Source organism: Phyllopteryx taeniolatus, chromosome 8 (assembly GCF_024500385.1).
Source record: "Phyllopteryx taeniolatus isolate TA_2022b chromosome 8, UOR_Ptae_1.2, whole genome shotgun sequence".
Lineage (NCBI taxonomy): Eukaryota > Metazoa > Chordata > Actinopteri > Syngnathiformes > Syngnathidae > Phyllopteryx > Phyllopteryx taeniolatus.
The window spans coordinates 25968476-25995487 of NC_084509.1; the positions used below are offsets into that span (position 1 = coordinate 25968476).

The following is a 27012-nucleotide window of genomic DNA, read 5'->3' on the forward strand; positions in this document are numbered from 1 at the left end:
TGCCTCATCTTTGGATTTCACTTCTGACACCAATGACTGTGGCAAAAAATGTCTATATCACCATAATAAACACTGAGAAACACCAAAAGCAGCCTTTTTGGAAAATGTTGCGATGCTGCGTGGAGATTATAAATAAAAATAGAAATGTAACATTACCAGACCAAATTGGAGAATGATCACCTCGGGTTATAATTTGCATTCATTGTCCTATCGAGTTCCTATTTAGAAATGGATCCGCTTGGTAAAGTCGGGAGCTGTGAAAAGAAGCTAAAAGCCATGATTCAAAGGAACAAATTGCCGGTTGTTTATTTTGGGCCAATGTGACGCAGCGTCTCAGTCTATTGATGAAACCACACGCGACGCCCCCACGCTGTTTTAATGAGCGTCCCTTCTTCTTTTACTTGAAATCTCTTTAACCCAGTGGCTGCTAACCTTTCGTAGGGCCTCCAAAGCGAGCGAGGTGGGACGGCTCGGTGCGGCCCCCAAGGCACCGACCCAGGGGCCCCTGAGCACACAGTGCACGTGTGTGTTTTTTGTGATGGGCCGTGCTGCTTGAGTGACAGGAATCTGGAAGGTTTACAAAATGAAGAGGGGGGTGACGAGGGGAAAAAAAAAAAAAAAAAAAAAAAGGAATAGGAACCTCATCGGGTTTCATCATTCATTGCCTGGGCTTCATATCTCTGCAAAGGCCAAGTCGTTTCCATGGCAACCAAACAAACACCACCGCAGGGGCAGTTGTTGCAAAGAAAAAGAGACATGTGCCTTAAACACTGCACACTGACGTTAAAGTGAAAAACCTTCTTTCTTAGGCGCAAAAACTATTTGTTTTGGATGTAATTGAGGATTTATCAATTAGTTTGTTTCACATACTTTTCCCAAATGTAAACAAGTACTGTGTATGAGACATCAATGTATACCAACGTAACTTAAGTTAACTTAACTTAACATTTCCCGTCATGCCTCTGTGATAGGCAGAGGAGGCGGGACTTCCTTCGTAAAATGATATTATTATTATTATTATGTTATACATTCTTTGTAGATTCATTGCAAACAGTAACAAGGAGAAGACAAGTGCTGCCATCTGCCGGTGTTGATGTAAAATGGCTGCCTCTCACTGACACGTGAACTTCAGTTCCCCTTCATGCCACGGTGATTATATTATATTATATTATATTATATTATATTATATTATATTATATTATATATTGAATTGTATAATGGATTGTATTATACTGTAACAAGTTAAGTGCCGCCATCTGCTGGTGATGGCACAAAATGGCTGCCTGTCTCCTAAGAACTCCATTTTCCATCATGCCTTAGGGCGCGGTAGTGGAAATGGAGCTCCTTTCATGAGTACTTTTCAGGACTGGTAGTGTATCACATCTCAAATCTAAAATTAAATTAATTAAATCTCCACGAATATCAAACCGCAACATGAAACTGTTGCTTGGGTGAGAAGTGACTATTGGCGGTGAACTACATTTCCCGTCAGGCCTCCGTGGGCGGCAGTGGAGGCGGGACTGGAGTTTCGCTCAACAGTTGGGCGCGAGACGGCTTGTCAAATGTCTATGTCGTCTCGGTTGCATTTCGCCTTTGCAACTGCCGCGGCGTAATTTTTAAACATGCCTCCGAACGTCGGTCTCGCCTCGTCTGCCGCTTTCGTCCGTCTACTTCCCCGGGTGGCGTCATGAAGAGCCGAAGACTGGGCTCCGTCAAAGCCGGGGCCACGAAGAAGAAAGGTAACGCAGCAGCAGCAGCAGTTGTTGTTGTTGTTGTTAGCTGCTTTTTAGCTTACTAAGTTGTCAAGCAGTTGGCCGCCGCGCCGCTGGTTAGCAAACACTTCATATTGTTGTTCAGTAATATGTTCGTAATTGTGTCGACAGTGCAGTTTGGCCATGTTTCGTTGTTGTTCGAACGATAATACAGCAGTTTGAGGTTCTGCTTTAGGATTAGCATTTCAATGAATTATGGAGCATGATGATGCTAATCGTGCTTTATCTTAAATTGGCCTATCATGTGAAGCTGCTCTTTGATGAAAGTGTATTTTCAGTGATTCTATTATTTTTCTTATTACATCGCGACACCTTTGAACTTCTAACACACGACTGCTTTTTGGAAGGAGTAATAATTACACTCTTCAGGTAACTTTTCACACACGAAATATTTCAATCGATTTGAGTTATTTTTTAACAGATATGGCAGGCTAACCATTAGCAATGTCAAGTCATTTGATGGACAGAGAATCAACATGGCGGGTGATGCTGTCATGTCATGGAATCCATAGCACTTAGGAAGGGCGGAGTCACACAACGCATTGTGTGCCTTGCTTGTACAATCGAAATAACCCCCACGTTGCACAATAGAAATCAAGATAATAACTAGAAATAATCTACAGTCGAACAGGGCATAGGTCAAATAATGAATGTCATCGCTCATCCGGCCAATTTTCCATGTTTATTATGGCCACTTTGCACGACTGGAAATCATCTGCAGTCAAGAAAGTCACGCTACACGCTGTCATGCACATTTCCTTAAGGCTGGAAAGGGGTGGAATATTTACTGTTAATTTCCATTGGAAATTAAGTTGGGGAATTTCACATTGGAATTTATATGGAATTAAATGGTAATTTAATGGAAATTTATCACATTCGAACATAAGCATCTTTCTTAAGCAGAAGTTGTCTTCCTTGCATTGTTATGTATGTGATCCTCAGTTTGGACACCCTTGAACTAGTATCTCTTAGTAACTAGTATCTGGGGATTGTTGTGACGCGAACTGTGAACCGTTTTGCAGCCCAGTGTGACGTGCCGGCCTCTACCAGCCTGCCCCCCCTGGTGGAAGGTGAGCTGCGGTGCTTCCTGCGCGTGACCGTGAACCGCCTGCGGTGGAGCGCGGCCAGGCCCCCGCCGGCGTCGTCGGTGCGTCTGCGCTGGTGGGGGGAGTCGTCCGACGGCACGTACTTCGGTCCCGTGGATGACGCGCTGCCTTGGCAGCGGAGCGTCAAGACCACCACGGCGCGCTTCCCCGTCCGCTGCGGCCCCAAGCAGCTCACCTCGTACCTGGCAGGTGAACCGCTGACGGGCTTGCAAAAGAAGTGTACATTTCCTTTTAAAGTAGCGAAAATTGGACTTTGGCGCGCTAGTTTCGCATTCCCCCCCAAAAAATTGTTTGTGACTTTCCGGCTCATTTTCTACAGATATGGGAAACCTGGTGCTGGAGGTTTTGAGCAAGCAGGATCGTCTGCCAATCGCACGAGCTCAAGTCACGGAAATCTCCCGCCTGTCCCGGTCGCAGCCCATCACTGGTTTTCACACCCTGGTGTCGCCGACATCGAAGAAGCTCGGCGAGTTGGAGGTGAGGCGATGACGTTTTGTTTAGTGTGTAACAAAACATCAAAGACCTTGTGATGTCACAGCGGAAGGGCGCGTACCTCTACCGAGGCTTTAACGTCACTCCGCCTGCCAAATCAATGGAGCGGTCCAGTGGAACAGCTGAGGTCGGAAACGTTCTGTTATGCTTTCTGATTTTGTTGACTGGTTTTTCCATATTAGGAAATAATATAAATGCCAATAATCTGTTTTCGGGTCAAACCGTCTGTCACCTTTGCAAAACTTTCATGACCGGTAGAGGCAATCATTTAGGTAACAAAAATTTTTTTTTTCAACAGAAAGATTCTTTTTTTTTTTGTGAAACACGAGAACAACAAATGAGAAGAATTTTAAATTTTTTGAGAAAAAAAAAGTTTTCTTAGGAGAAAAGTAATTTTTCAAGAAAAAAGGTTTTATTTTCTCGAGAAGAAAGTGGCACTCTTATTAGAATAGGTGTATTTTTTTTCAAGACAAATGAGAATTTAGAGGAAAAATTTGTTATATGAGAATGAACTCATGATTTAGAAAATAAAATATTATTTGAGAATTGTTAGCCCCCAAGAATAGTCGTAAATTTTCACGAAAAAAGTTGCATTTCAATAAAAATGGCAACAACAAACAAACAAGACTTACTGACTTAGAATACACGATCTGACTAGGGCAGTGATTTCCTACCTTTATGCAGCCAAGGAACATATTTTACAATTGAAAAATCTCACAGCCACACCGACAAACAAAAAATGTCACAAGAAGTGGGTACATGAATTACTGTATTTACTTCCTGCCATCTAATAGAAGACCATTTATTTGTTCTGTCTGTCACTATGCTCACTGGCATAAATAGAGGAACAAAGATACATTATTTATTGTAAATATAATTTTTGGAGCAATTAAGTACACAAGTATATACAGTAAATGAACAGGTCATTTAAATAGACACATTCCTTCATCTTGTGATCGGTTCTCGGTTTTTTAAACTCGCTGATCGGCGGCAAAAATCCTGGTCATGTAAAGCCTAGTTTTTACTCTTTGGCGCAGGTAATCTTATGTTGCCCGACGTACCCTTCTGCTCGCAGGTCTCTCTTCATTTGGAACCTCTGGCTGGAGAATTCGACAACCGCACCTCCTCCGGTCCCACCGCTGAGTTCAGCAGCAACGTTCCTCAGGTCGTCTCGCCGCCCACGTTTGACGAGCCTTCGCCCCCTGATGCCAACAAATCAGACGAGGGCAGGGGTGGAAACACGCTGAGGTTTCTCAAGGACGTTTTTCCACATCTGCGCCAGGAAAAAAACAAAAAGATGCTGATGGGTTTCTTTTTTCAGAGGGAAAGCTCATCTGTGTTCTCAAACCACGCAGACGGATAAAGATGAGTCGGTGGAGAACTTGAAGCTGCGAGCAAACGGTGAAATAGCTGTGGATCAGCTAAGCAATGACATCCTCTCAGGTGCTTCACCAAAGAAAAGAGCCCAAGTATCCATGACTTTTTTTCCAAGTTACATGAGGAGGATTTTTGGGGGAAATATATATATATATTTTTTTTTTTGAAGAAAACATAACCTTGAGAGAATATTTTTTCGAACAAAGTTTTATTTTCTAGGATGAAAAAAAAGTTGCATTTTTAGGGGGAAGAAGTAATCATTTTTCCAGAATCTTTTTCCCTATAATTTTTTTAATAAATTTAAAAACAAATATGTTTTACAAGGAAAACAATTACCTTTTCTTTTTTTTTTTTAATAATAATGTTCGTAATGTTATGTAATATTTATCCCCAAAACGTTTTTCAGAAAAAAACCTACTTTTATGAGGAAAAAAAGTTGGAATGTAACAAGAAAAAAGTGATATTTTGACCAATTTTCTAAAATAGGGATAAATGTTTTATTGTTTTAGAAGGAAAAACAAGATTTTTTTTTTTTTTTTTTACAGATTTTATTTCATTTTTTCCAGGAAAAAAAATAAATGTAAGCAGGAAAATTAATTCTTTTTTCATAAAAAGTGCGTTTTCCATTAAAAAAAAGTTTCTTAATCTTACAGGTTTTCCAAACTTTTGAGGGGGAAAAAAGGGGTTTTTTTTTTTTGAGGGAAAAAAAGTTGTAATGTTTTAGAGGGGGAGAATATTTTTTTGGGTGGGTGGCGGGGGTTATATTTTTTCTTCCCCAGAATATATTTTTTCCAGAAAAAGATTATTTAGATTATGTATGTTTTTCTGAAAACAAGAAGTAAAGCTTTTATTTTTTTTCCAGAAATGTTTTTTCATAATGTGAAAAATGTCTTATTTTGTCACTAAAAAAGTTGCAATGCTACAAAAAGTACATTGTTTTTAGGTAAAAATCAAGCTCTTATCAGATTTTTCTCAAAGAAGTACAACTTCATCTCATAAGAATTGGAATTTATTTTAGTGAATATTACTTTTTTTTCTCTTCAAAAACTTACAAATATCATTGGGAAAAGGGCATTTTCACCTAAAAATATGTAAAGAATTCAACTTTATTGATTTGAGTGTGACCATAATCCTTTTCGGTAGCATTCCGACTACCGTAATTTCCCGTGTATAATGCGCATTTTCCCCCCAAAAATTGTCAAAAGTCAATAGTACCATAATTCATTTCTTTATGGTTATGTTTTGTTTAATGCTAATACTTTTGTGAAATGCTTGACAGTTTAATTTGAATCCCATTAAAATAAAATTTAATGTATTCCGCCCAGCCCTTTATGTTTTCTTTAAAGAATTGTACCCATCTTACAAATTATGCCTGGGTAATCAAACATATGAGCACAACTGTGTGTTTTCTCATTTACTTAATAAAAGTAGGGCTGTGAATTTCAAAATAAGAGGAAGTAAATAAAGTATTGCATGTTCAAATAAAGTGCTTAACTTCAAAATAATTCTTTGAAAAAATACGTAGTTTTGATCATATGGGTAGAAGTAAAATCATGTATTGTAAAAATGCATTATACAAAGGTAGAAGGGTTTTCCAGAATTTTGAGATCAACTTTGGGGGTGCGTACTATACATGAGTGCACATTATACACAAGAAATTACGGTAATTTACCCCGTTTTCTTTGCCGTAGTGATTCTGGAGCGTGGCACCAAACTTCGGGACGCGATGGTTGTGTCAGCGCTGAAAAGCGACATGGCTTCTGCCCCACTTCTCCAAGACCGCCAACTCCCTCTTCAGAGAGACGACGCCAGACCATCGTCCATGTGAGTGTCCCAACAAGCGCTAACACAGCCATTTTGAGTTGTTTATGGATTATTCCTAGTTGTTGAGTTTATTTCTATTATGTCACTGCATAATATGGGGATATATAGGTCACTAAATATAGTTAGCTGGATAGTTCACAAAACTGCCCACTACAAATCCCTTTGTAGGAAGAAGGAAATGAGGGAATGATTAATGGCTCTTCTTCTTCGCGTTGTGTCTTCAGGCCTTCCGAAATGTTCCTTGAAAACATTCTGCTCGCCGATCCAGCCGTCAGGTCCGCGGCGGACGTCGCAGACTGCGGCCTCCGTTGTTCTCCTGACATGGAGCACAGAGCTGTGGATCTCATCCTTGGCAGGTACAGACATACGCTTAGCGTAGGAGTGGTTTATTTGAGGTGAACTGTTTATTTACGGCTGGGGTTGCAAAATAATAGGAATTAACCACAAAGTTACACAATTGAATTGGCACTTAATAGGGAACTTCAAATTCCACCCCTTTGGAGCCCTATTTGTGGCAGCCGCTGATGGTCTCTGCCTTCTCTTCAGGTTGAAGACGTCCCCGCCGCTCCTGTGGCAGGGCGACGCCTCCCTCCCCGACTCACTGTCCAGCATGAGTGGAGACAGTGACCTCGGCGACCCGCAGTACGATCAAAGCTTGCTGGAAAATCTGTTCTACAAACCCCCCGTCAGTATTTCATATGTGTAAGAACAGCTTTCACCGTTGCAGCGGTTAATACGTTGTTATGTTTCAGACACCAGATTTGAGAGCAGATGAGACGGCGGGGGACGGTGAAGGGCAGAAGAACAGTTCACCCAGGACAGAGAAGCAGTTAAGGCAGTCTGCTTCCAGGACGGGAGATAAGTAAGGCTTTTACATGCTTCTAGGCAAAAAGAAATGGCCCTTTTAAGTTTATGGGCATTTTCTGGATACGTTTTAAAGTCAAAATATTGCAACCTTTTCATTGCGGGGGTGCTAGTAATTTTTTTTAGAGGAAAAAAAGTGTTTTGTTTTTAGAACAAGTCAAAAGTTTGAGTCATGTTTTTTCCAAGAATAAATGTTCAATTGTAATTTTTTGAGAAAGTGTTTTATTTTTTTTCGATGATAAAAGTAGTCTTGAAACTGATTGACAATCGTCATATTTAGTTGTTCAAAAAATAAAAAAGTTATGGAAAAAAGACAATCTGATAAAGGTCAAATGTTTTGAGAATTAAGTTTGTTCTGTTTTTTTAGAAAAAAATAATTTCACTTTCTTTTTTATATAGTCATTTTTTCATATAAAAGTGTAAAGTTTTTGAAAAATAGTCCTCATTTTAAAATAATATAGAAACAGGATAATTTTGAGGAAGAACGTAATCTTGTGTGTGTATATATATATGTATATATGTATATGTATATATGTATATGTATACATATATATATATGTATATGTATACATATATATATATATATATATATATATATATATATACACACACACACACACATACATGTCATGAATTTATGAGTAAAAAATGTGAATCTCAGAGAATAAAGTCCTATTAATTTTAGGAGACTAGCGTTGCAGACAAAAATCAGATTTTCTCGACATTTTTATTTTAGAAGGAATCAAGTCAGATTTTTGGGATAATGTTTTAATGTTTTTTATAAGAATACAGTTGCATTGTTCACAACGTCCGATTCTGGCGCCCAATTAGTCAGATGTTTTTGTTTTTTTAAGTAATAAAGATGTGGAAAAAAAAAAAAGTCTTTTTATTCTCACTGCTGGGACTTTGTCTAGTCCTGTTTCAGAGCTTCAAAACACTCTGGCTGATACCAACATTCCTTTGAGTCGGGAGCAGCTGACGTTTCTGAGTTTCATGCGATCAGCCAAAGTGACCATCGACTCCATGAGTGTGCCCACGGGCTGCGCGAGCCCCCTGCCCACTAAGACCCCAAGCAAATCTCCTCCACTGTTACGCAGAAAGAAGTGGTAGGTGACATTTTTCAAATCTTCGATTCTGAAAAACCCAAATAAAACCAAATGACACACATTTTCCCCCATCTTTCCGACATTACTGGTAATTTACTGATTACTTTCCACTGTAACGCAGTTCCCATTTGACTACCGTAAATGCATATCTGTCAAGAATTCATTCCTTGGCTCGCCACTCTGTTTTTTACGGACTCGCCGCTAGCTTCCGAGTGGCTAGCGGTTAGCACACCGGCGAAAAGAACCAACCAGGGTGCCACTGTTGCGCCGTGATGAGTAACTGAAGCGCCCGTCTTTTTGGCAGCACGTATTTTGTCGAGTATGCGTTCCCCAAGACTTTCTCCTCCAGTCGACGTGGAGGAAGTGTGCTGCCAAACGTGGAGGTGACCAGGGCTGCTTCGAGTAATGTCACAGAAGGAGGTACAACCTGCTGGAATCTTGTGCTTCTTTTGATCTGTGGCGAACATATCTGGCATGCTATTTTTTTTTTTTTTGTGTGTGTCTATTTTTAAATGCTGCAAGAATCTTGACAGGTGCTTGTTTGTATTTTGAAGTGGTGAGCTTCAATCAGCTGTCGGTGTTTCCCGTCCGCTTCAGCAAAACCGCGGTGGAAGCGTGGTGGTCAACAGATCTCTCTTTTCGAATTTATGCGCGAAAAAATGACCAAAAGAAGGTGAGTGTGTGACAACAGAATGAGAATAATATTTGTACTACTGCTACTACTACTGGTATTGCTACTACCAATGATCAAGGGACCCAAGTATGCTTTGATAATATATAAATAAAATACAGATAATAAAATATACAGCGCTAGAAAAAAAATGGACCTTTTTTTGGTAGTTTAACCATTTTTCATCTTCCTCCAATTAAACTGCTCTAAATGGCAATAATTGGATTTGCAATTTGGGGCTTTTGTTGTCAATAGTTCAGCAAATACAACAAAATGTGTATCTTTTTCAAACCTATACATATATGGTAGATAGAAAAATCTGAGAAAATAATATTTGATAGTGTCTCAATTTTTTTCTGGGAATGTTCAATTCAATTACAATAATACACTGAAAATGTGATTTTTATTAAAATGTAATTTATTTCTATAATATCCTACAATAATAGATGAAATACCCACAATATGTAATGTTTAATAGTAATATTATGTTTTTTTTTAACAATTTAAAATAATGAATGATTATATAAAAAATGAAATAGAAAAATGTTGAATTGAACTGTCATGAAAAGTGAATTCATTCATCTCAGACTCAAGCTGTAGTCATTGCAACATTCTTCTCTTCTTACCATTCAACCGGCGTATAAAATAAAAGTAAAAAAAAAATGAACAACTGAGCCTTTGACCAACCCAGTGGAGAGAGAACAGCGCTCACCTCGCCCCGTTGTTGTCGCTGCAGGCCGTTCTCATCGGAGAAGCCGCTCATCCGCTGCGCAGTCTGCTGCAGAGCAAGCAGCTCAGCGAGTCGCTCATGCTGGCAGTGCACGACGTGGACGGCACAATGCGGGAACTCTCTCTTCTCAGGGTAAATGAGTTGTGTATTAGAATCTTATGAGAAAACATTAATTATTCATGGTCATTAAAGTTGTCTTTTTCCTGAAAAAAGTGATCTGACAAGAACAAATTCATGATCTTAACAGGAAACAAAGTCTTAATATTCAACAATAACAGTTGCATTTTTGGGGTGGAAAAATGAATTTCAAATATTAGAAGGATAAGGTTCTGTTTCTCTAATCGAAGATGTCATTTTCGAAGATTAAAGTAGAATTTATTTAATTATATTTATTTGCAAGGCATATTTTTTTTTAAGTAATTTTACTTCAATGACATATTTGAAGGAAAAGTTGTATTCTTGCGAAAATGTATTTATAGTTGGACTGTTTTTAAATTGTTTTTTTTTTTTAATTCATAATTTTACAAGATGGAATGATTTTTTTTCCCCAAAATTAAATTATATTATAATCATACTGTGACTATAATATTATAGAATTATTTCATATTATAAAATTACAAAAAAGTTGAAATCTTACTTAGTCTTATTTTTCAAGAAACCAGTCGCCTTATTTTTATTTATTTATTTAGTCGGCAAAGTCTGAAGGTTAAGACAGAATATCCTTTCACTACCATTATATAACTTTTTTTCTTTATTCTTTCTAATCCTACCAGAATAAGTCGTTATGAGAGTCAATTCAGGAATATTTTCAGGAATAATTAAGTTGTATTTTTAAAATGATAAAGTTGTGTTTGTCAAGAAAAAAAAATTCTTCAAAAGAGAAGTAACGTTGCCGTTGCCCAGGTGCTGCTTGAGCTGTCGACCAACAACAGAGTCTCGGAAATCTCAGAAAAAAGAGCCGCCCCGTCGTCCCGCACCACGCGTAGTCCTCAAAGAGAGTCCTGCACTACGTCGCAATGTGTCGACATTTGCTCGGAGGAGCTAGCGGTTCGCTCTTCAGAAGACTTCGCAATGGACGTTCCCGTTCAGTACTCCGTGCATCACGCGGTGCCGTACGCGTCTCGGCGTCCGGAGGCGGAAGAACCCGAGGTCCTGTTGCACACGTTGCTCATGGTGCCGGACGGCAAGAACTTCACCGGTGGGCCGGCGCAGGCCGTCAGCGTCTACTTGAACTGCAAACTCTTCTGGTGCGACGAGGTGGCGAGGTCTGTGGTCAGCTGGGGGCGCGCCAACCCTTCCTTTAACTTTGTCCAGGTAGGTAGGATGTAACTTTATTTGGAACGCAGCGGCTGGCAGAAGCACACAATGGCTAGAGTTACAAAGGGGGTTGGAGTGCAAAAGCACTCAAGACTGTTAACTAGATTATTGGCTTATTTTAGATTTTTCTACATTTGTTGTAATATTGAGTCAAACTTCTATTTTTCTATGTTTATTTGCAGTACTTCCTATATTATTAAAATGTTGAACTACTCTATAGCTTCTTTTGTTTTCTGTACAGATGCTCTCAAACTAGCAGTTTAAAAACGATATTAAAAAAAATGTGATAATCAAGATTGGATGATATGAATTTATTTATTTATTTTGCCATATGGCCAGCCCTTTAGTACAATACAATAATTAAGTACATTTTTCTGGTAACTAGGTATATTTACTTTGTTATTTCCCACTACTGCCTGCAGGTAACTCCCGTGGCTTTGACCTCACACTTACTGGAGCGGATGAGGAACAACGTGATGGTGATCGAAGTGTGGCAGAAGACGGGCAGCTCCAGCCACGAGAGACTTCTCGGTCTCGTTAAACTGCCTCTACACCAGTTCTACATGTCCTTCAGGCAAGTTTGTTGATTTTAGATATCAGCCTCCCTGTAGTCTTTCCCACTGCCCATTCAAACAGTTTGAATGGGCTCAGCGATCTTGTTTTGTCCATGTCAGCGATAGTTTCGATGAACTGAGATATTTGGAGTCACGGCAGGTTTTTGTCCCCATCAGTGACAAATAGGAGGCATTTATTTGTTTAGGTGTAATTAAGTCTCCACGCTTTCCCTCCCAGGGATCCAAAGATCGCCCACCTCCTCCTCCAGGCGCAGTACCCCGTTTTAGGGGTGGACTGCTACATGCCGGTGGTGGACGTGTTCTCGGGCGGCTGCAGAGGAAGCCTCAGGGTCACGTTGGCCATGGGCCTCTGCGAGCAGGTGCTGGCCCTGCAGCGCGCCAGAGACGAGGAGTGCGATCTGCCGGGCAGAGCGCCCCTCAGACCTCTTCACCTGCTCGACCACCAGCCCGGTGCGCCTGTCAAGGTTTTTACTGCCTGCATGCTTTTAATCACCGCACTCCTTGTTCCAAGTCAGTGTAGTGTTTCGAGAGCTTTTCATAATGTTTCAAAACAATAGGCGCTGTGGTACTTCTGGCTGGCAGAAAAGTGAGTGACTAGTGCTGACCTGAACTGAAACAATGACAAAAAAGTGTTTGGGGTTTTGTCGCCAAAACGCAAGGTATTCGTGGATAAGGGACCAAGCACTGCCACCAATAGCAAAAGGTCATGAGTAATTGACACCCCCCGAAAAGGTTTCTAAAGGCCTAATAGCACTATTGCAATACTACTACTACTACTACTACAACATGTATGTAAATGAATGTGTGTATGTCTCAACCAGAGGCGATTCTAGTATCAGAGGTTTAGGGGTGCTGTTGACTACACGGTGGTTCACTGAACCCTAAAAGGTTAGGTTTAAAGGGAAAGACTGGGATCCAAAGCTCCAGTACGTTTGACGTCATGGTGAAAAGGTCTACTTACAATGTGTGCCTCAAGTGCTTGCTCCTTCCCCCTCAGGTAATCACCTCACAAGCACGAGCGATGACCGAGCACGTGTTCATGATTAGGGTGGAAAAGGTCTCGGGCCTGACCCCTCTGCAGTCTACAGTGTGGGGCGAGGCCGACTGTTACGTACAGTACGCGTTCCCGTCCCAGGAAGATGCCGACGTCTCTCTGGCTGAGTATAGTAAGCGGTTTCATTATATTATGATTAACCCTCTTGAAATGGCTTTGTTTCTTTGTTGATGTTATCCCACGTCCAAATAAGTTCTCATATTGAAAGCTTCCACAAAAACTCACCAATTCTTGCAGCCGGTTAGGGAGTTGTTCAGTTTCACGTTGCAGCGTAAAATTTGTGTATGTCTATCATGAGTAGAGCCACCAAAAAAAGTCTGAAGCAATTCCCCAAAAGACATTGTGATCTGAAGACGACATTTTGGCCATTTTCGTAACTTGTCCTAGAGATTTTGTCTGACTGCTATCAAATTTGAACCACACATTCGAGACGAGTGATTCTCAAAGTAGTACCCTGGCTCCCTCTAGTGGTACGTGATGCACTGTCCAAGCACAGTTCAGTTGTATTTAACTTTTAAGTTCAATCCATTTGCGTTTGTTTTTAAACATTTATTTCATTGCAATTTAACATTTATGTGCAATACAGTTTAATTGAATAATTTCAGAACAGGTTTTTTTTTTTTTTGCAGGGTTATTTATCCGCTCCTTTCTACTGATGCTCCCCTATTAATCTCAACGTTGCGTCTCATCTCTTCACAGACACCAACCTGAAGCCTTTTCGTACCACCACCACTCTGTGCGTCCCCGACCCGGTGTTCGGCCACACGGAGGCGCACGCCCTGTTGGCTCCCGAGGGCGTTCCCGTTCAGAAGCTGCTCCTCAGCTCTCTTTCCAGCCAAGGTCTCAGCGGCGGCGGGGGTGTGCATTTTGAAGTGTGGTGCAGGTTTGGAGGCGTCAACTTATTACTCGGTTCGAGCAAAGCATGACATCCTTTAATTTGCTTGCTTTCCCGCAGATATTATTATCCCAATGTCCGAGACCAGCTGGTGGCCAAAGGAATTCTCCCCTTGTCCAAGCTCTGCGCCATGGTCACCATGCAGGGGCGGCATCCCGACGAGGCCCAGATGTTCTCGCTACCCTTGCTCCCGAAAGTGGACGGCCTGGCGACGCGTCAGCCTCATCCCTCTGGTCCGCACTCTCAACTGATATTAAGTATTTCTAAGTAGAGTAATCCGCCGCATATTCGCAGTTCACGTTTCACAAATTTACCTATATGGGTTTGTTTCTGTGGAGGGTGCCGCAAGATACTTGTCTAAAATAAGTACGGCAAACCTCGTGAAGAAGAGGAATTGAAGCCCTCCTAAAAAGGTTTATACTCTAGTGTAATTGTTTCAAGATGCACAAGATGGGACCAAAGCATTACATTTGTCAAAATGAAGCTCCTCAACTGACTTCACATCCTTTGCAAAATAAAATCATCTGTAAACCATTTATTTTTAAGGATAATGTCGTAAGAGGACTTTGAAGTTATGTTACCTGTAAACTGCTTTGGGATCTCACTTTGTGTTATATTTACCGTGTCGGCTATTAATAGGGTTGCAAAATTTCTATTAAATATTCATGGGAAAATTAAGATGCAGGATTTTGGAAATATTACAAATTGTAAACTTTCCATGGGAATTATGGAAATGAATGTGAATCAACTGGGAATTGATGGTAATAAAATAGCAAGGTATCATATTCAAGCATAAATGTGCAATCAACATTGTCGCAGATTATCGCACTACTCGCTTGAAGTCTCGGCGCCCTTTGCACAATGCTCATTGCACCGGACTATTGCAATATTCTTCTTTCGAACTGCTTGGACCCGTTTCTTCACTTCCTTACCACAATCACCATTGCTCTGGACTCTTGACCCCTCGTCACTTTAAACCGCACACACTCGCTTGAAGTCTCGGCGCCCTTTGCACAATGGTCATTGCACCGGACTATTGTGACATTAGTTATTGGAACTGCTCTAAGTGCTAGAGGACTGCATCTTTTTGCACAATTGTCAAAAAATTGCATTACCAGATAACTAGCAACCCTTTATTGCTCAGTGACTGTTTTTTTTTTTTTTTTTTTTTTTTTTGTCAATGTCTTTATGTCTCCAAATTGACTGTCTGTTGTCGTACTAGAGCGGCTCCAACTACCGGAGACAAATTCCTACTGTGTTTTTTGGACATACTTGGCAAATAAAGATGATTCTGATTCTGAAATCAGGTAGTTTGACTCAGGATTATGCTAAAATGTATTATTCCCAACTATAATTAATTTCCCCATTGAGAACCAACCTCAAAATTTTAAATTCCTTATTACCATTAATTCCCGTGGGACGTGCCCAACTTAGGAAAACCCTAAGTATTAATATAGGCAATTATAAAAATATTTAGGGAGGGCATCAATTACTCACATATTTTTTTCCTATTTGGCATTTAATTGTGAGTCTTCTGTGTGTTTTGTCAGGCCTTCTGGATGTGTGCGTCCGCTACAAGTTCCGTCCACTGAGAGCGGACGTGCTGACTGGCAGAGGAGGCGCCTCGTCCCGCGTGACCCTCGTGGTTCAAGTGCACAGAGGCTCTGGTTTGCAGGCAGCAGCCAGGTAGAACGCTTTCATTATCCCTCAGATATCACTGCTTGGATCGCTAACACAACGCCAAAGTAATTTGGACGCGTTTCTGCGTCGCAGAGTCGTAGCCCAGCAAGACGAAAGGTTCGACTACTTCGCCACCGTAGGAGTTAACTCCTACGTGAGCGTCCACTTGTCCTTCTTGCCCGACGGCGAGCCAACGTGTACGCGCATGGCCGCCAGGACCTTCTGCCCCGAGTTTGACCACCACGCCGAGGTGGGCTGTGACGTCCTCGTCCACAAGAGCGGCGGAGAAACCTGCAGTCTGGCCGAGCAGCTGGCGGAGGCTTGGGCCGTCTTCACCGTGTGGCACAAAGACAGCCGCAAAGGTTTGGCACCACATATTCAACTAATTCTTAATTAAAAATGGTGTATGGACTTAGTATGGTCTTTTTCTGTCCAGGTATTACTGCCAAGCCTCCAGATGTGATGTTGGGCACAATGAAAATCCCGCTACTCGACCTCCTCCATAAAACGACAGGTGCGCTTCTCTCCTCCACAACTGTGTTAATGTTGATTGATTGTTAGTCAATTTCGAACATGTGGTACTTTTGTACAAAACCCCCCCAAATTATGAAACTGTTATCCCATACTAATGCACTATTTACTGCCAGTTAGAAAAGGCAGTAGGAAGAAGTAAAATGTATTTACAACGTATCCCTCACCATTACCTCACTTTATTTATCCATCCTGAACTGCAAACAAAAAATACCATCATTGTAATTCCATACATTCATAAATTGGATTTAAAAAGTCTACACGCACTTGTTCAAATGCCATGTTTTTGTAATCTAAATCAAAAATAAGGCCAAGGTTGTTATGGTGCTCGCCTTGCCTGGCATTTGAACACGGATGAGTAGACTTATATTCTCTGTATACAGCTTTTGGGAAAAAAAAAAAATAAATCCAGGGGACTTTTTGACCATTTTTCATTTTCTGAAGATAAATGCTACAAAATGGCAATATTTGTTTTGGGAATTTCTGAGTTATGTTTTCAGTAGTTTATAGAATATAACAAAAATGTTCATTTTGCTCAGACATGCCTTTAAATAGCAAAATCAGTGAAACTAGGAATTTTGCTTACATTTTTCCCGAGCTGTACATACTGTATATCTATCACCGTCACTCCCTCCCTTGTGTTTAGGTATTTCCGGCTGGTTCGGCATCGATGCCTCCCGGGAATCCCCTCAAAGTCAGCACACGTCGGTCGGAGGCCTGGAGATCTCGCTCGGCTTCGCCCACCACTCTGAGCGGGAGCGGGTCATTCGGGCCGCTCGAGATTTGGGCTGGGATCCGGCCCAGGCTCAGGTAGTCTGTGACGACCAAGGCGCCTGGGAGCAGAGCAACAGGAAGTTATCACTGACCTATTCCATGCCCAGAGCGTGGTTACCGCTCCACTGCCTGTTCCTACCGGGACACGACACCCTGCAGCGCTCCACCTACTGCTACCTCCGTTACAAGTTCTACGAGCACGAGGCCTACTGTTCGCACATGAAGCACCCGTGCGCGGGCGAGGGCGGTCAGGCCATCGTGACGTTTCAGGGCAGTCGCACCGTGGAGCTGATGAGCTCCCAGCCACTGATGTGGTACCTTCGAGAGGAGAGGCTGGAGGTACAAGTGTGGGTGGCTTTCCAGAAGGACAAAAGCCAGAAGCCTCGGGACACCGACCGCCTGCTGGGGTCCGCCTTCATCGATCTGTCCTCGCTTGCTAAGGCTCACCAGCAGAAGTTGACTCTCAGCGGTATGGAATAATCAGCAATAAACTCAGTTAATTTCAAAGCTAGTATATTTGCATAACTCCGGTTAAATAGGAAAAAAAAGAAAGGCTGGTGACCAGTCAAGGGAGTACCCCGCCTCTTGCCCAAAGTCAGCTGGGATTGGCTGCATCTTGCCTGTGACCCTAGCGAGAAGGAGTGGTATATACAAAATATATGGATGGAAAATATAGTGTTTGGTCTTAATATTAGGCCCTGAGATGATAAAATAAAAACACACTACAACAACAACAACAAAAGTCCTATTAAATACAAAACCATTGAAAATGCCACCTATCGATTCAGATTTATCAATTCACTAGCCAGGCACCGTTGCAGAAAACAGTTGTGAAATGTTGCTTCACGCTTTGAGTGGGGCGACGGTAGCGCCAATTACTGAACAGATGTGTCATTTCTTTTTGTGTGTAGCGTTGCCATTTTAGGCCAATTTATAATATACTCATATACAACTCTACAAAAACAATTGAGATCACTGCAAAATGATCAGGTTCTCTCATTTTGATATTTAATGGTATACGCTTGCGTAAAATGAATGTATGTTTTTCTTTAATTCTAAACTGACAACATAACTCCCAATTACAAATGCAAATATTGTCATTAAGAGCATTTATTCACAGAATATGAGAAATTGGTCAAAACACCACAAAAGGTCCAATGTTTTTTGTAAAGCTGCCTTTACATTCATTTCTATCTCTTTGGTCTTGTTTGTTAGGAGTGTATCCGCTGTTCAGACGCTCGGCGGCAGACTTGCAGGGCGCCGCCCTGCGGGTGCATATCACCCTGACCGCCGGGTGCGTTCCGACTGCAGAAGACGACCCGATGGAGTCCGACAGCCAGGAGGAGACGTTAATAGAGGAGCCGGCGCCGCCCACGCCACCTTCCTCCCCGCCCCGAACTACGGAAAGCCAACCCACAACCGATGTCGCGTTGTCGCAGCTCGCCGGAATAATGACTGAGGACGAATCCTTCCCAGTCACGATTGCCGTGCACAGGGCCAAGAACCTGAATGGTGAGTCTGTGCAACCCTTATTACTTCCACCAAGGAGGCTTTCACGTTCTCAGCTGTTTGTTAATTGCCAAAGAAGGTGACGACGTGGGTACTCAACCCTCCTGTTGTGTTGCAGGGCAGACTGACCCATATTTGAGTCCAGAACTCAAGAAAACAAGTTTTTGTTTTCCTAAATATTTGATGATAAAGGGTTTAGCTCCCACGGGCATCGTTTTTCATTTTTTTGGGGGGAAATGATGGTTCCAAATGGTTCCACACGCCTTGGATTCAACCAATGAGAAGTGTGTGTGGTTATTTCAAAGCGTGTCCATACTTTCTTTTCATACGACTGTGACGCACAGTTGTTGTGCCTTTTTTATGTTGTTTTTATACAATATAGTGCTGTATGTTTTTGTAGAAACTGTTGTTTTCTTTACTGGTGTTTTTTTGTCGCTGGAACGGATTAATGACATCCCAATTCATTCCAATGGGGACTATTGATTTGATAGGCAAGTAAATGGAATGACTCGCTTGGTCACGGAACAAATGAAACTTGTAAGTCGAGGGACCACTGTATTTTCTTGACTTATAAACGGTGATTTTGACAAACAACATAACGGAAGGGTTATGAATAATGAGTTCCTTTTCTGTTAGGCTGCCCGCCATCTGACAGCGGCGAAGGGACACCGTGCTTCTTCGTCTCGTACGTCGCCGGCGACTCCGCCCAGCCCGTATTAACGGCTGCGGTGCCCGACACGAACTGCCCCGTGTGGGACCACGAGCGCGACTGCAGGTGGGTGCTATTTCATCAGAAGTGACGCAGGAAGTCTCCACGGTGGACTATTTAATAATGCTTTCATATTTTATTCCTCAGGCTTTCCAAGCAGCTCCTACTCGACCCTCAACAGAGCCTGGTATTCAAAGTATGGCACAAAGGCGCCGCAGAAGCGGAGCAGGTGATCGGCTTCGCCTCCGTCGACCTGTCCCCGTTGCTGTGCGGCCTGCGGTTGCTGTGCGGCTGGTACAACGTCACAGACTTCAGCGGCCATTGCCACGGTCAGCTCAAAGTGTCCGTCAAGCCGCTGAAGTGGGTGCAAGACCTCCGTGGGGAAAGAAAAGCCGCTGCAGACGCAGAGGTAAGAGAAAAGATTGGATTGCAAGTATTGTCCAGTCTGTGGAAAGTATGGTGTTTTTTTTGAATTTTTTTGCAAAAAGCAGTCACTTGGTGTAGTTTTGCTTTGTGTTGCGAGCTAAAATTGGAGTTCCGAAGTGCGGCCGCACGACTACAAAAAAAAAAAAAAGGGACGACACACTCGCCGATGTACTTTCAGCCATTTATTGAACAGGACAGGCAACCAAAGAGACAAATGCAAAATGAATACCCTCACAAGGAGCATGGAGCAGACAGTTCAGTCAGTGACAGAATTGAAGTGAAATGAAAGGAGAACCACACTCACCGTTTACTGTTGCCATTTATTGTATGGGACAAGCAGTCTATGAGCTGAATACGAAATGAATACACCCGCAAGGAGTGTGGAGCAGCCATTAGTTTAGTTAGTGACTGAAGTCAAGTGAAATGAAAGGAGAGAGACACTCAGCAAAGTACTTTCTGCATTTATTAAACGGAACAAGCAACCAAACACCAAATCCAAAATGAAAAAACACGCGTGGAAAATGGCAGGGAACAAATGTAACTGTGAAGTCAAGGTACCACTGTATGTTAATATTAGTAATGCGTGTTTTCCCCACAGCCTTTATGCCAGGTTGCGCCTTGCAGCTACCAGACGAGCGCCACGTACAGCAGCTTCCCTTCTCACATCAGTCGATACCCCGAGCAGCACATCACTTCGCCCGACAGCGTGGGCGCACTCTTTCCCAAAATGTTTGTACTGCCACACGTTTAGGATTAATGTGCACATACTGACTTTTTGTTCTAACTCAACAGATCAAGTTACATTTTATCCACTTGTGGCTGCAGTTGCTGAATTTGCAGGACTAGAGAAAAACATTCTCCAGTCGTAATGTATTGACAAACTGAGAGAAAGTGACCCCTGGATTCACTTGTACGCGTTTATTGCCATCAGTCAAAAACATGTCAAAAGATGGTATTTTCTAAATGTTTTTAGAAATACTTGTAGGAAAATAAATAATATAAAATGCATAGATAAAATATATCATTTTAATAAGATAATTTTTATTTAATCCACATTTTGTTACATTATCACGTTATATGCATGTCTAAATATATCATTTTAATACAAATCCTAGTTTATTTGATTCAACAAAAACATTTGTACTAGGAAATATAAATGACTTAGAATTTTAAAAATAATTATACATTTTGAATTACATGTTATATAATTGAAGTAAAATAGATGCATCACATGAATACATAAAATTTATTTGTAATAAAAAGTATTTCAAATTTTTAAGTTAAAATTTAAAAAAATAAAACTGAACCAAATACATATACGATATATAAAATGTTAAAGTTATTAAAATGTAATCACTTTTAAAAATAATTGTAATAAAAATGAAGCAACATTATATGCATGTACAAATATAAATTTAATAAATACTAAATAATTAGCTATACTAAGAAATATAATAAAATGTATAAGTGAAATATAGAAACTTAATTAGTTATTAGTTCTTTTTTTAGAATTGAAAACAAATACAAAATATGCATGCATAAAATAAACTTCTATTAGTATTCTATAAAGTTTTCAAATGTCAGAGAATAATAAAGGAACAACACTCACATATGATTAGAATGAACTTATTGAAACAATTACATTTTAAAATAATTGTAATACTGTACAATAAATATAACAAAATGCATATATACAATTAGAATTTTAAGAAATACATTTCAAATTAGAGAGCGATGATGAGCAATTTTATATTTACGTTATTAACCACTCTTCCACTTCTTGTCATCTCTTGACTAGTCCCGTGTCCAGTGAGAGCGAGCGGCACCACGAGCACATGGAAAAGGTGCGTCTTCATCATCAGAGCCTCCAGGAGCAGGCTGCCCCTCACTCGGTCTGCGACGGCAGCGGCGGCGACGCCAACCCCTCCAGCTCTCTGCTCTTCGCCACAATCAGGTAGCCTGGCAGCATTTACTTCTCACACTCACCCCCCCAAGATGTGAAGTTAACCCGAGCGTCTGAACACGCAGGAAGATTATGAGCGAGCAGGACAACATCCAGAGATACTTCAGCAGCAAGCTCGCGTCGCCTGCCTTCCCGTGCGCCGCGGAACGAGACGAGCAGAAGAAGCAGGCTGAGAACGACACGCGTCAGCTCCTCGTCACGGCCCCGCAGTTAGCGGGCGATGGCCGCAGCGGTGAGCCTCTAGTGAACGCTCTGCTAATTCATGTCGTTTCAGCAGAACTGTAAACAGGACAGGACATACAGTCGTACCTTGACTTAAGCATTGAATTCTTTCCTTGACCATGCTCGTAACTCAGATCTCTCGTGCAGTATCTCAAATCATCTTTCCCCATCGAAATGAATGGAAATGCCATTTGTCCATTCCAACCATCCAAAAACATTCTAAACTTATTCATTTTATTCTTTTTTTTTTTTTTGCCCTTTTGACCACTCTTTCCTTATTACAGCAGCGTCTCCATCATCTCATGGACAGAAATCCGCAGCTAAGAAATGATCTTCACGTGTTATAGCCTGTAGCGACTCCTTCCGCTTCAGTTTGATACATTGATTCCCAACCACTGTGGTAGGAGAGCATGCCGTGGGAAATTATTATTATTATTATTATTTCATTTAATTGGTATGAACACTTTTGCCTTCGTACAAATGCATTTTTCTTCAACGATCTAGGCCAGTGAATTACAGTGACGGGCAGAACAATTAAATGCTCTACACTGCAGAAGCGGCATCGTTAAGCTGTGTATGCACTTTCTGTTGGCATTTTAGCCTGGAGGTGAGATTTTTCTTAATGTAAAATATGTGCCTTCACTCATTAAAGGTTGGATAACACCGATAAAGTACATATCGTAGTAGTACTACGCCCGTACTGCTTCGCCAAGTCAACGACACGCGCACCTCACTCATGTTTTTGTGTGAGTTCCAACTTTAACTCAAATCGTCTTGCTTGCTTACTTTCTTAAGCAGTTTAGCTCACGTATCTTCTTGTCGACTGACACTTCACACCTTCAAACTTTTCGAGAAGAAGGCTAAAGTCATCATTCAAGCCATTTCCCCCATTTTATCAATGGCTCTGCCTTGGTCAGATAAAATGTAAGGATTTATTTTCTTGTGCTGCCATTGTAGCTACTGTCTCCCCACAAGGATGTATGTATGACGTCATAGTGAAAAGTTCCATTGTAAAAACGAAACTTTTTTTGGGGGGGGGTTTTTAATTGAAGGTCAACGCCTACAAGCTATATCCTCCATCGTCCATGGTAGCTCAGCCAAGGAGAACCACCCTGAGATGATGAGTTCCACCCTGGGATCCTCATCTTGTCACCGGCCGCCATTTCCGACATCTCAGCCTGAGGAAGAAGAGGACGGCGGGCGCAACAAGGAAGCAGAAGCCACCGATGATGATGATGACGATGATGATGATGATGATGATCAAGAAGAAGAACGTAAATCACAGTGCAGCACTGAGGACGAGGAGGAGGATTATGAGGAAGAGGTGGTGGAGCCGAGGCATTTAAACGAGGTGACATTTTCCACGGATAAGACGAGTCCGTGGAATAGCTTCCTGTCAGACCAGGACACCCCAGAGCCTCAGGATGAGACGAAATCCAGCAGGAAACAGGAAGTCGTCGCTCAACGCCGCCGAGCCGACAGCTTTGACAAGTCGTCAGAAGCAGCTTCAAACTCGCAGAGCGACGACGACGATGACAACACGGGGGCCGCGGCGGCCAGTGCTGTACAGTCCATGCAGGAGCACCAAGTGTATCCTCATTGCTAGTTTTAGTTCTCACACTACGCCATTTGAACTTACCGACATGCATTGAACCAAAACAAATTTATTTCCTCTGCATTATTTTTGGCTTCAACAAAAACACTGCTTCCTGACCAAAAAGAAACATGACAAGTAGAAGAACAGTGACAGACACCAACTATAAAACTAAAACAAGAATGAGAAAGTACTTTTGATGGCAACATAATAATTCAATAGGTATGCAACTGCATGGCTCCAGCTAAACACCAGTGGCCTTTTCTTTTTTTACATGACGTATGAGTGTATACTTTTTCAAACAAATTCCATCAGGTGTTGTTTTTTTTTTTTTGCTTAACCCTTTTGCCCCAAAAGCTCCCTTCCCAACTTTTTCCTGCCCTCACACCAGCTGGAGGCCTCTCTCAAAGTGGTACGCTTGGCACCCTCTTTCTCCAATTCGTCCAGCGACGCAGTGAGTATAGCATTTGCAGCCATTTATCGTTCGTTAAGAAATGCTTTTAATCTACAATAGAGGCCTGATTTATGACGACTTACACCATCATGAACCTGTCATGTTACATAAACAACTGAAGTCAGTACAGTGGCACTTTGATTAACATCCTAATACGGGGGAGGGGTCGTCCTTGAAAGCCGTTTGCCCGTTAATTTGATCACTTTGTGGCCCAAAAAACACTCGATAGATTACAACATTGTAAATGTAAAAAAAAAAAAGCTTGAAAATGTTTGAAAAGCTTTAAGCTTAGCCAAACTTAAGCATTGCTGTGATGGTCTAATACTTCCGCAAAAGTGCCATTGCACATACCACTTGTAAACGGCTTCCTCCAGGTTCCTACTTTGGCACACTTTCATGTGCTTCAGCTTACACACAACCCCTTTATTATCTTTGGTAGGGTCCGCACCAAACTTCACTGCAAAAGATTGGAGTTTGGTCTTACTCCTACTCATGCCGTATTTTTCATGCCGTATTCCTCAGATACTTTGGCCACGGAAACTCCCCACTCCAACTTCCTAATAAGTTCCAAATTGTTACCAATACTAAGGTTAGTGCTCTTCCTTTTCTCACTTCCGTTACAACTGGATGCGATAGTAAAGGGCCTGACCAAAAAAGCAACTGTTTTGGTATACTGTACCAAAATTGGTAGAACGTTCAAGAGACGAGACAGGACAAGTGCTCGAGTAAACAACAGCCATAGATACGAATAGGTAGATACGACACACCCCTTTTTAGCGGTTTGCCTACAGCGACGCTAAGCTAATGTCCATGCATTGCCTTTGATGGGAATTTCGCCCCTGCCAACATGACTGCAACTTAGGCACGTCGGTAAGCCTATAGCGCGCTGGCGTATCTGGTCCTCATATATGTAACGACGATGGCTTTTTCCGGAAGCCGCAACTACCAGCCTCTGTTTGTTGATTGCACCAGCAAAACAGCTGTGGCCAACTCTGGAAGTAACAGAATTTGTCCGCTACGAGGGGTCATATTGAGCTCTAACCAGACTCAACCATTCTGTCCGTTAAATCCAAAGTCCGTTGATTCCAGGTCCATTAAATCGAGGTTCTACTTTAGTTAAATGATTTAACTCAAACAAAGCACCTTCACATGAGGCTCATCAATAGTATTGGCCAGCATACTAGCCTAAATAATATGCTAGCACTTTACACAGAAGATATTAAGTCATTAAACTCACCCTTTGGCATTTTCACACAATAATAAATGTTAGGAATATAGGCAAATTTTAACAGTGGAAGTAGACTACACTGCCTATTATTCATAGCTACATCGAGAGAGAAACACAAACACACTTTCGTCAGTGTACGAGATGCATTCAAGGACCGCCAGCAAAACGAAGGCGTAAAAAACTATCAATGACTAAAACCTAACAACAGCACCACGATTCCACCAGATGGCGCCCAAAGAAATGAGCGAATTGGTGAATGCCGAACCGCGAGTATGCAGAAGTTAACGTAATATTTTTGTTTGAGTCTTCCTCTAACACTTCTACTTCGACCCAACAACAAAGCCCCACTTGCCACTCGGCTATGTATGAGCAGGGTGGAGTTCATACACGAAGCGTGATAGTAATCATTATGCAAACATGATCCATCAGCCTGTCAGGCTTTTGTGTGTGTGTTCCGTAGTACACGTCAACTAAAATAAGAACGCCTTGCGTAACAAAAGAGCGGCACGTGCGTTTTGAATCTTGTGTCCACAGCGTTGACAGAGCGATGTGAGTGTCGTCAAGGCTTCCACCTTTAGGTCCCTCGGGACTATTTTAAGACATGAGACAGACAGCTGCTTTTTTTTTTTTTTTTTTTTAAATTCCAAGAACAAAACATTCCCTCTCCGCCCTGAGAGGTTGACACAATGTTTTTTTTAACTCGACGTGTTTTTGGTTTTGAATTGTTAACTGGGCACCTTAGAGCGATATGTTTTTGTTGTTGGAAATACAAACTAGCTGTATAGTGAACCTCATTTTTTTCCCTTGTTAAGCACAGTTAACCTGTTTAACCACTGTGTCTCATGTTTGTTTTATTGATTAGATACAATTCACCAAACTCATGGTTGTCTATTTATTTGTATTTGAATTGATTACAATTTTAATCCCAGAATGGAAATTAGCATGCGTTTGTCTGATGTATAATAGTGATATATTATTATCTTAGTGTACGGCGGCACGGTATAACGACTGGTTAGCACATCTGCCTCACAGTTCTGAGGACCGGGGTTCAATCCCCGGCCCCGCCTGTGTGGAGTTTGCATGTTCTCCCCGTGCCTGCGTGGGTTTTCTCCGGGCACTCCGGTTTCCTCCCACATCCCAGATACATGCATAGTAGGTTGATTGATGACTCTAAATTGCCCGTAGGCGTGAATGTGTGCGCGGCACGCCCGCGACACTTTTGAGGATAAAGTGGTACAGAAAATGGATGGATGGATGTTTAGTGTACTGCACACATTTTTAAGTGCTACACAATTCAAATTTTAATTAAAATGATTATACACTCTTATATTTTTAAAGTGCAATATTATTTGTTTTTTACATTTTGATTAATTTTCCTTTTTATTTATTTTACAAATTTTTAATCCCACAAGGGAAATTGTGAATTTGTCTTTTTTATTAGCTGTATTATTTTTGTTTTAATTTAATATAGTTTTTAAAATATATATTTTTATGTATTATAGTAGTTTTAATCCCAGTAGGGACTTTCAGCATGTTTGTGTATTTTTACAATATTATATTTATTTATATATTTTACCATTTTAAATTTGAGTTGTAATACATTTTGAATGATGCACCGATTTTAATCCCAGAAGGGAAATGACAACCTTGTTTTTTTTTTAGGACTATATTATTTAAATTCTTTTAATTTAATTTCAATTGTATTCCGAATTTTCATTTCAACTAAAGTTAGAATTTATTACACAAATTGTAATCCCAGGAAGGACATCCACGTTTCAAGTGCTATTTCTGCAGCCTTGTGCTTAAATAACTTTTTTCTTGTTGGCAGGAGCTGGGCCTCACGCCGCCTCAAATTCCTCGCAAGGGTCCTTGGCGCTGTCCCGACATGTCACCCACTTCCAGGAAAAGAGAGACGGAAAGATTCGCCAGAATATGCGCCACTCGCTTAGACAACGATGACGATTAGCACGCGGTCCAAGATAGTTTGTCTGTGTGTGTGTGTGTTTTGATGTACAGAAATGGGAGGAAAAAAGCTGTTGTAAAGTAAGTGTCCTATTTTGTATTTTTCTAAATAAATATTTGCCATCCATTCAGTGTCCTCACTAGAACAGACTCATTACGTTACACAAGTTTGGTGTCA

General features: G+C 41.4%; 1 protein-coding gene across 6 annotated transcripts; it reads left to right on the forward strand.

Moving 5' to 3' along the window:
* The first annotated feature begins 1516 nt into the window (after positions 1-1516).
* Positions 1517-26961, forward strand: c2cd3 (C2 domain containing 3 centriole elongation regulator). Of its 6 annotated transcripts, XM_061781192.1 has the most exons (33): positions 1517-1739; positions 2795-3067; positions 3198-3355; positions 4446-4618; positions 4692-4813; positions 6439-6571; positions 6796-6927; positions 7118-7256; positions 7324-7433; positions 8350-8541; positions 8846-8961; positions 9096-9214; positions 9948-10073; positions 10845-11255; positions 11681-11832; positions 12051-12297; positions 12831-12999; positions 13587-13770; positions 13843-14015; positions 15333-15468; positions 15556-15824; positions 15899-15976; positions 16640-17236; positions 17983-18279; positions 18913-19051; positions 19133-19394; positions 20010-20140; positions 21210-21365; positions 21440-21606; positions 22649-23186; positions 23548-23644; positions 24167-24233; positions 26701-26839. In XM_061781192.1, the coding sequence occupies exons 1-32, from the start codon at positions 1688-1690 to the stop codon at positions 24203-24205; spliced, it is 6087 nt and encodes a 2028-aa protein (XP_061637176.1). In that variant the 5' UTR covers positions 1517-1687; the 3' UTR covers positions 24206-24233; positions 26701-26839. The 6 variants fall into 6 exon arrangements, with proteins under 6 accessions (XP_061637176.1, XP_061637175.1, XP_061637177.1 ...); XM_061781191.1 differs by lacking the exon at positions 24167-24233 and having other exon boundaries at positions 26701-26961; XM_061781193.1 differs by lacking the exons at positions 2795-3067; positions 24167-24233 and having other exon boundaries at positions 26701-26961.
* Positions 26962-27012: the final 51 nt, after the last annotated feature.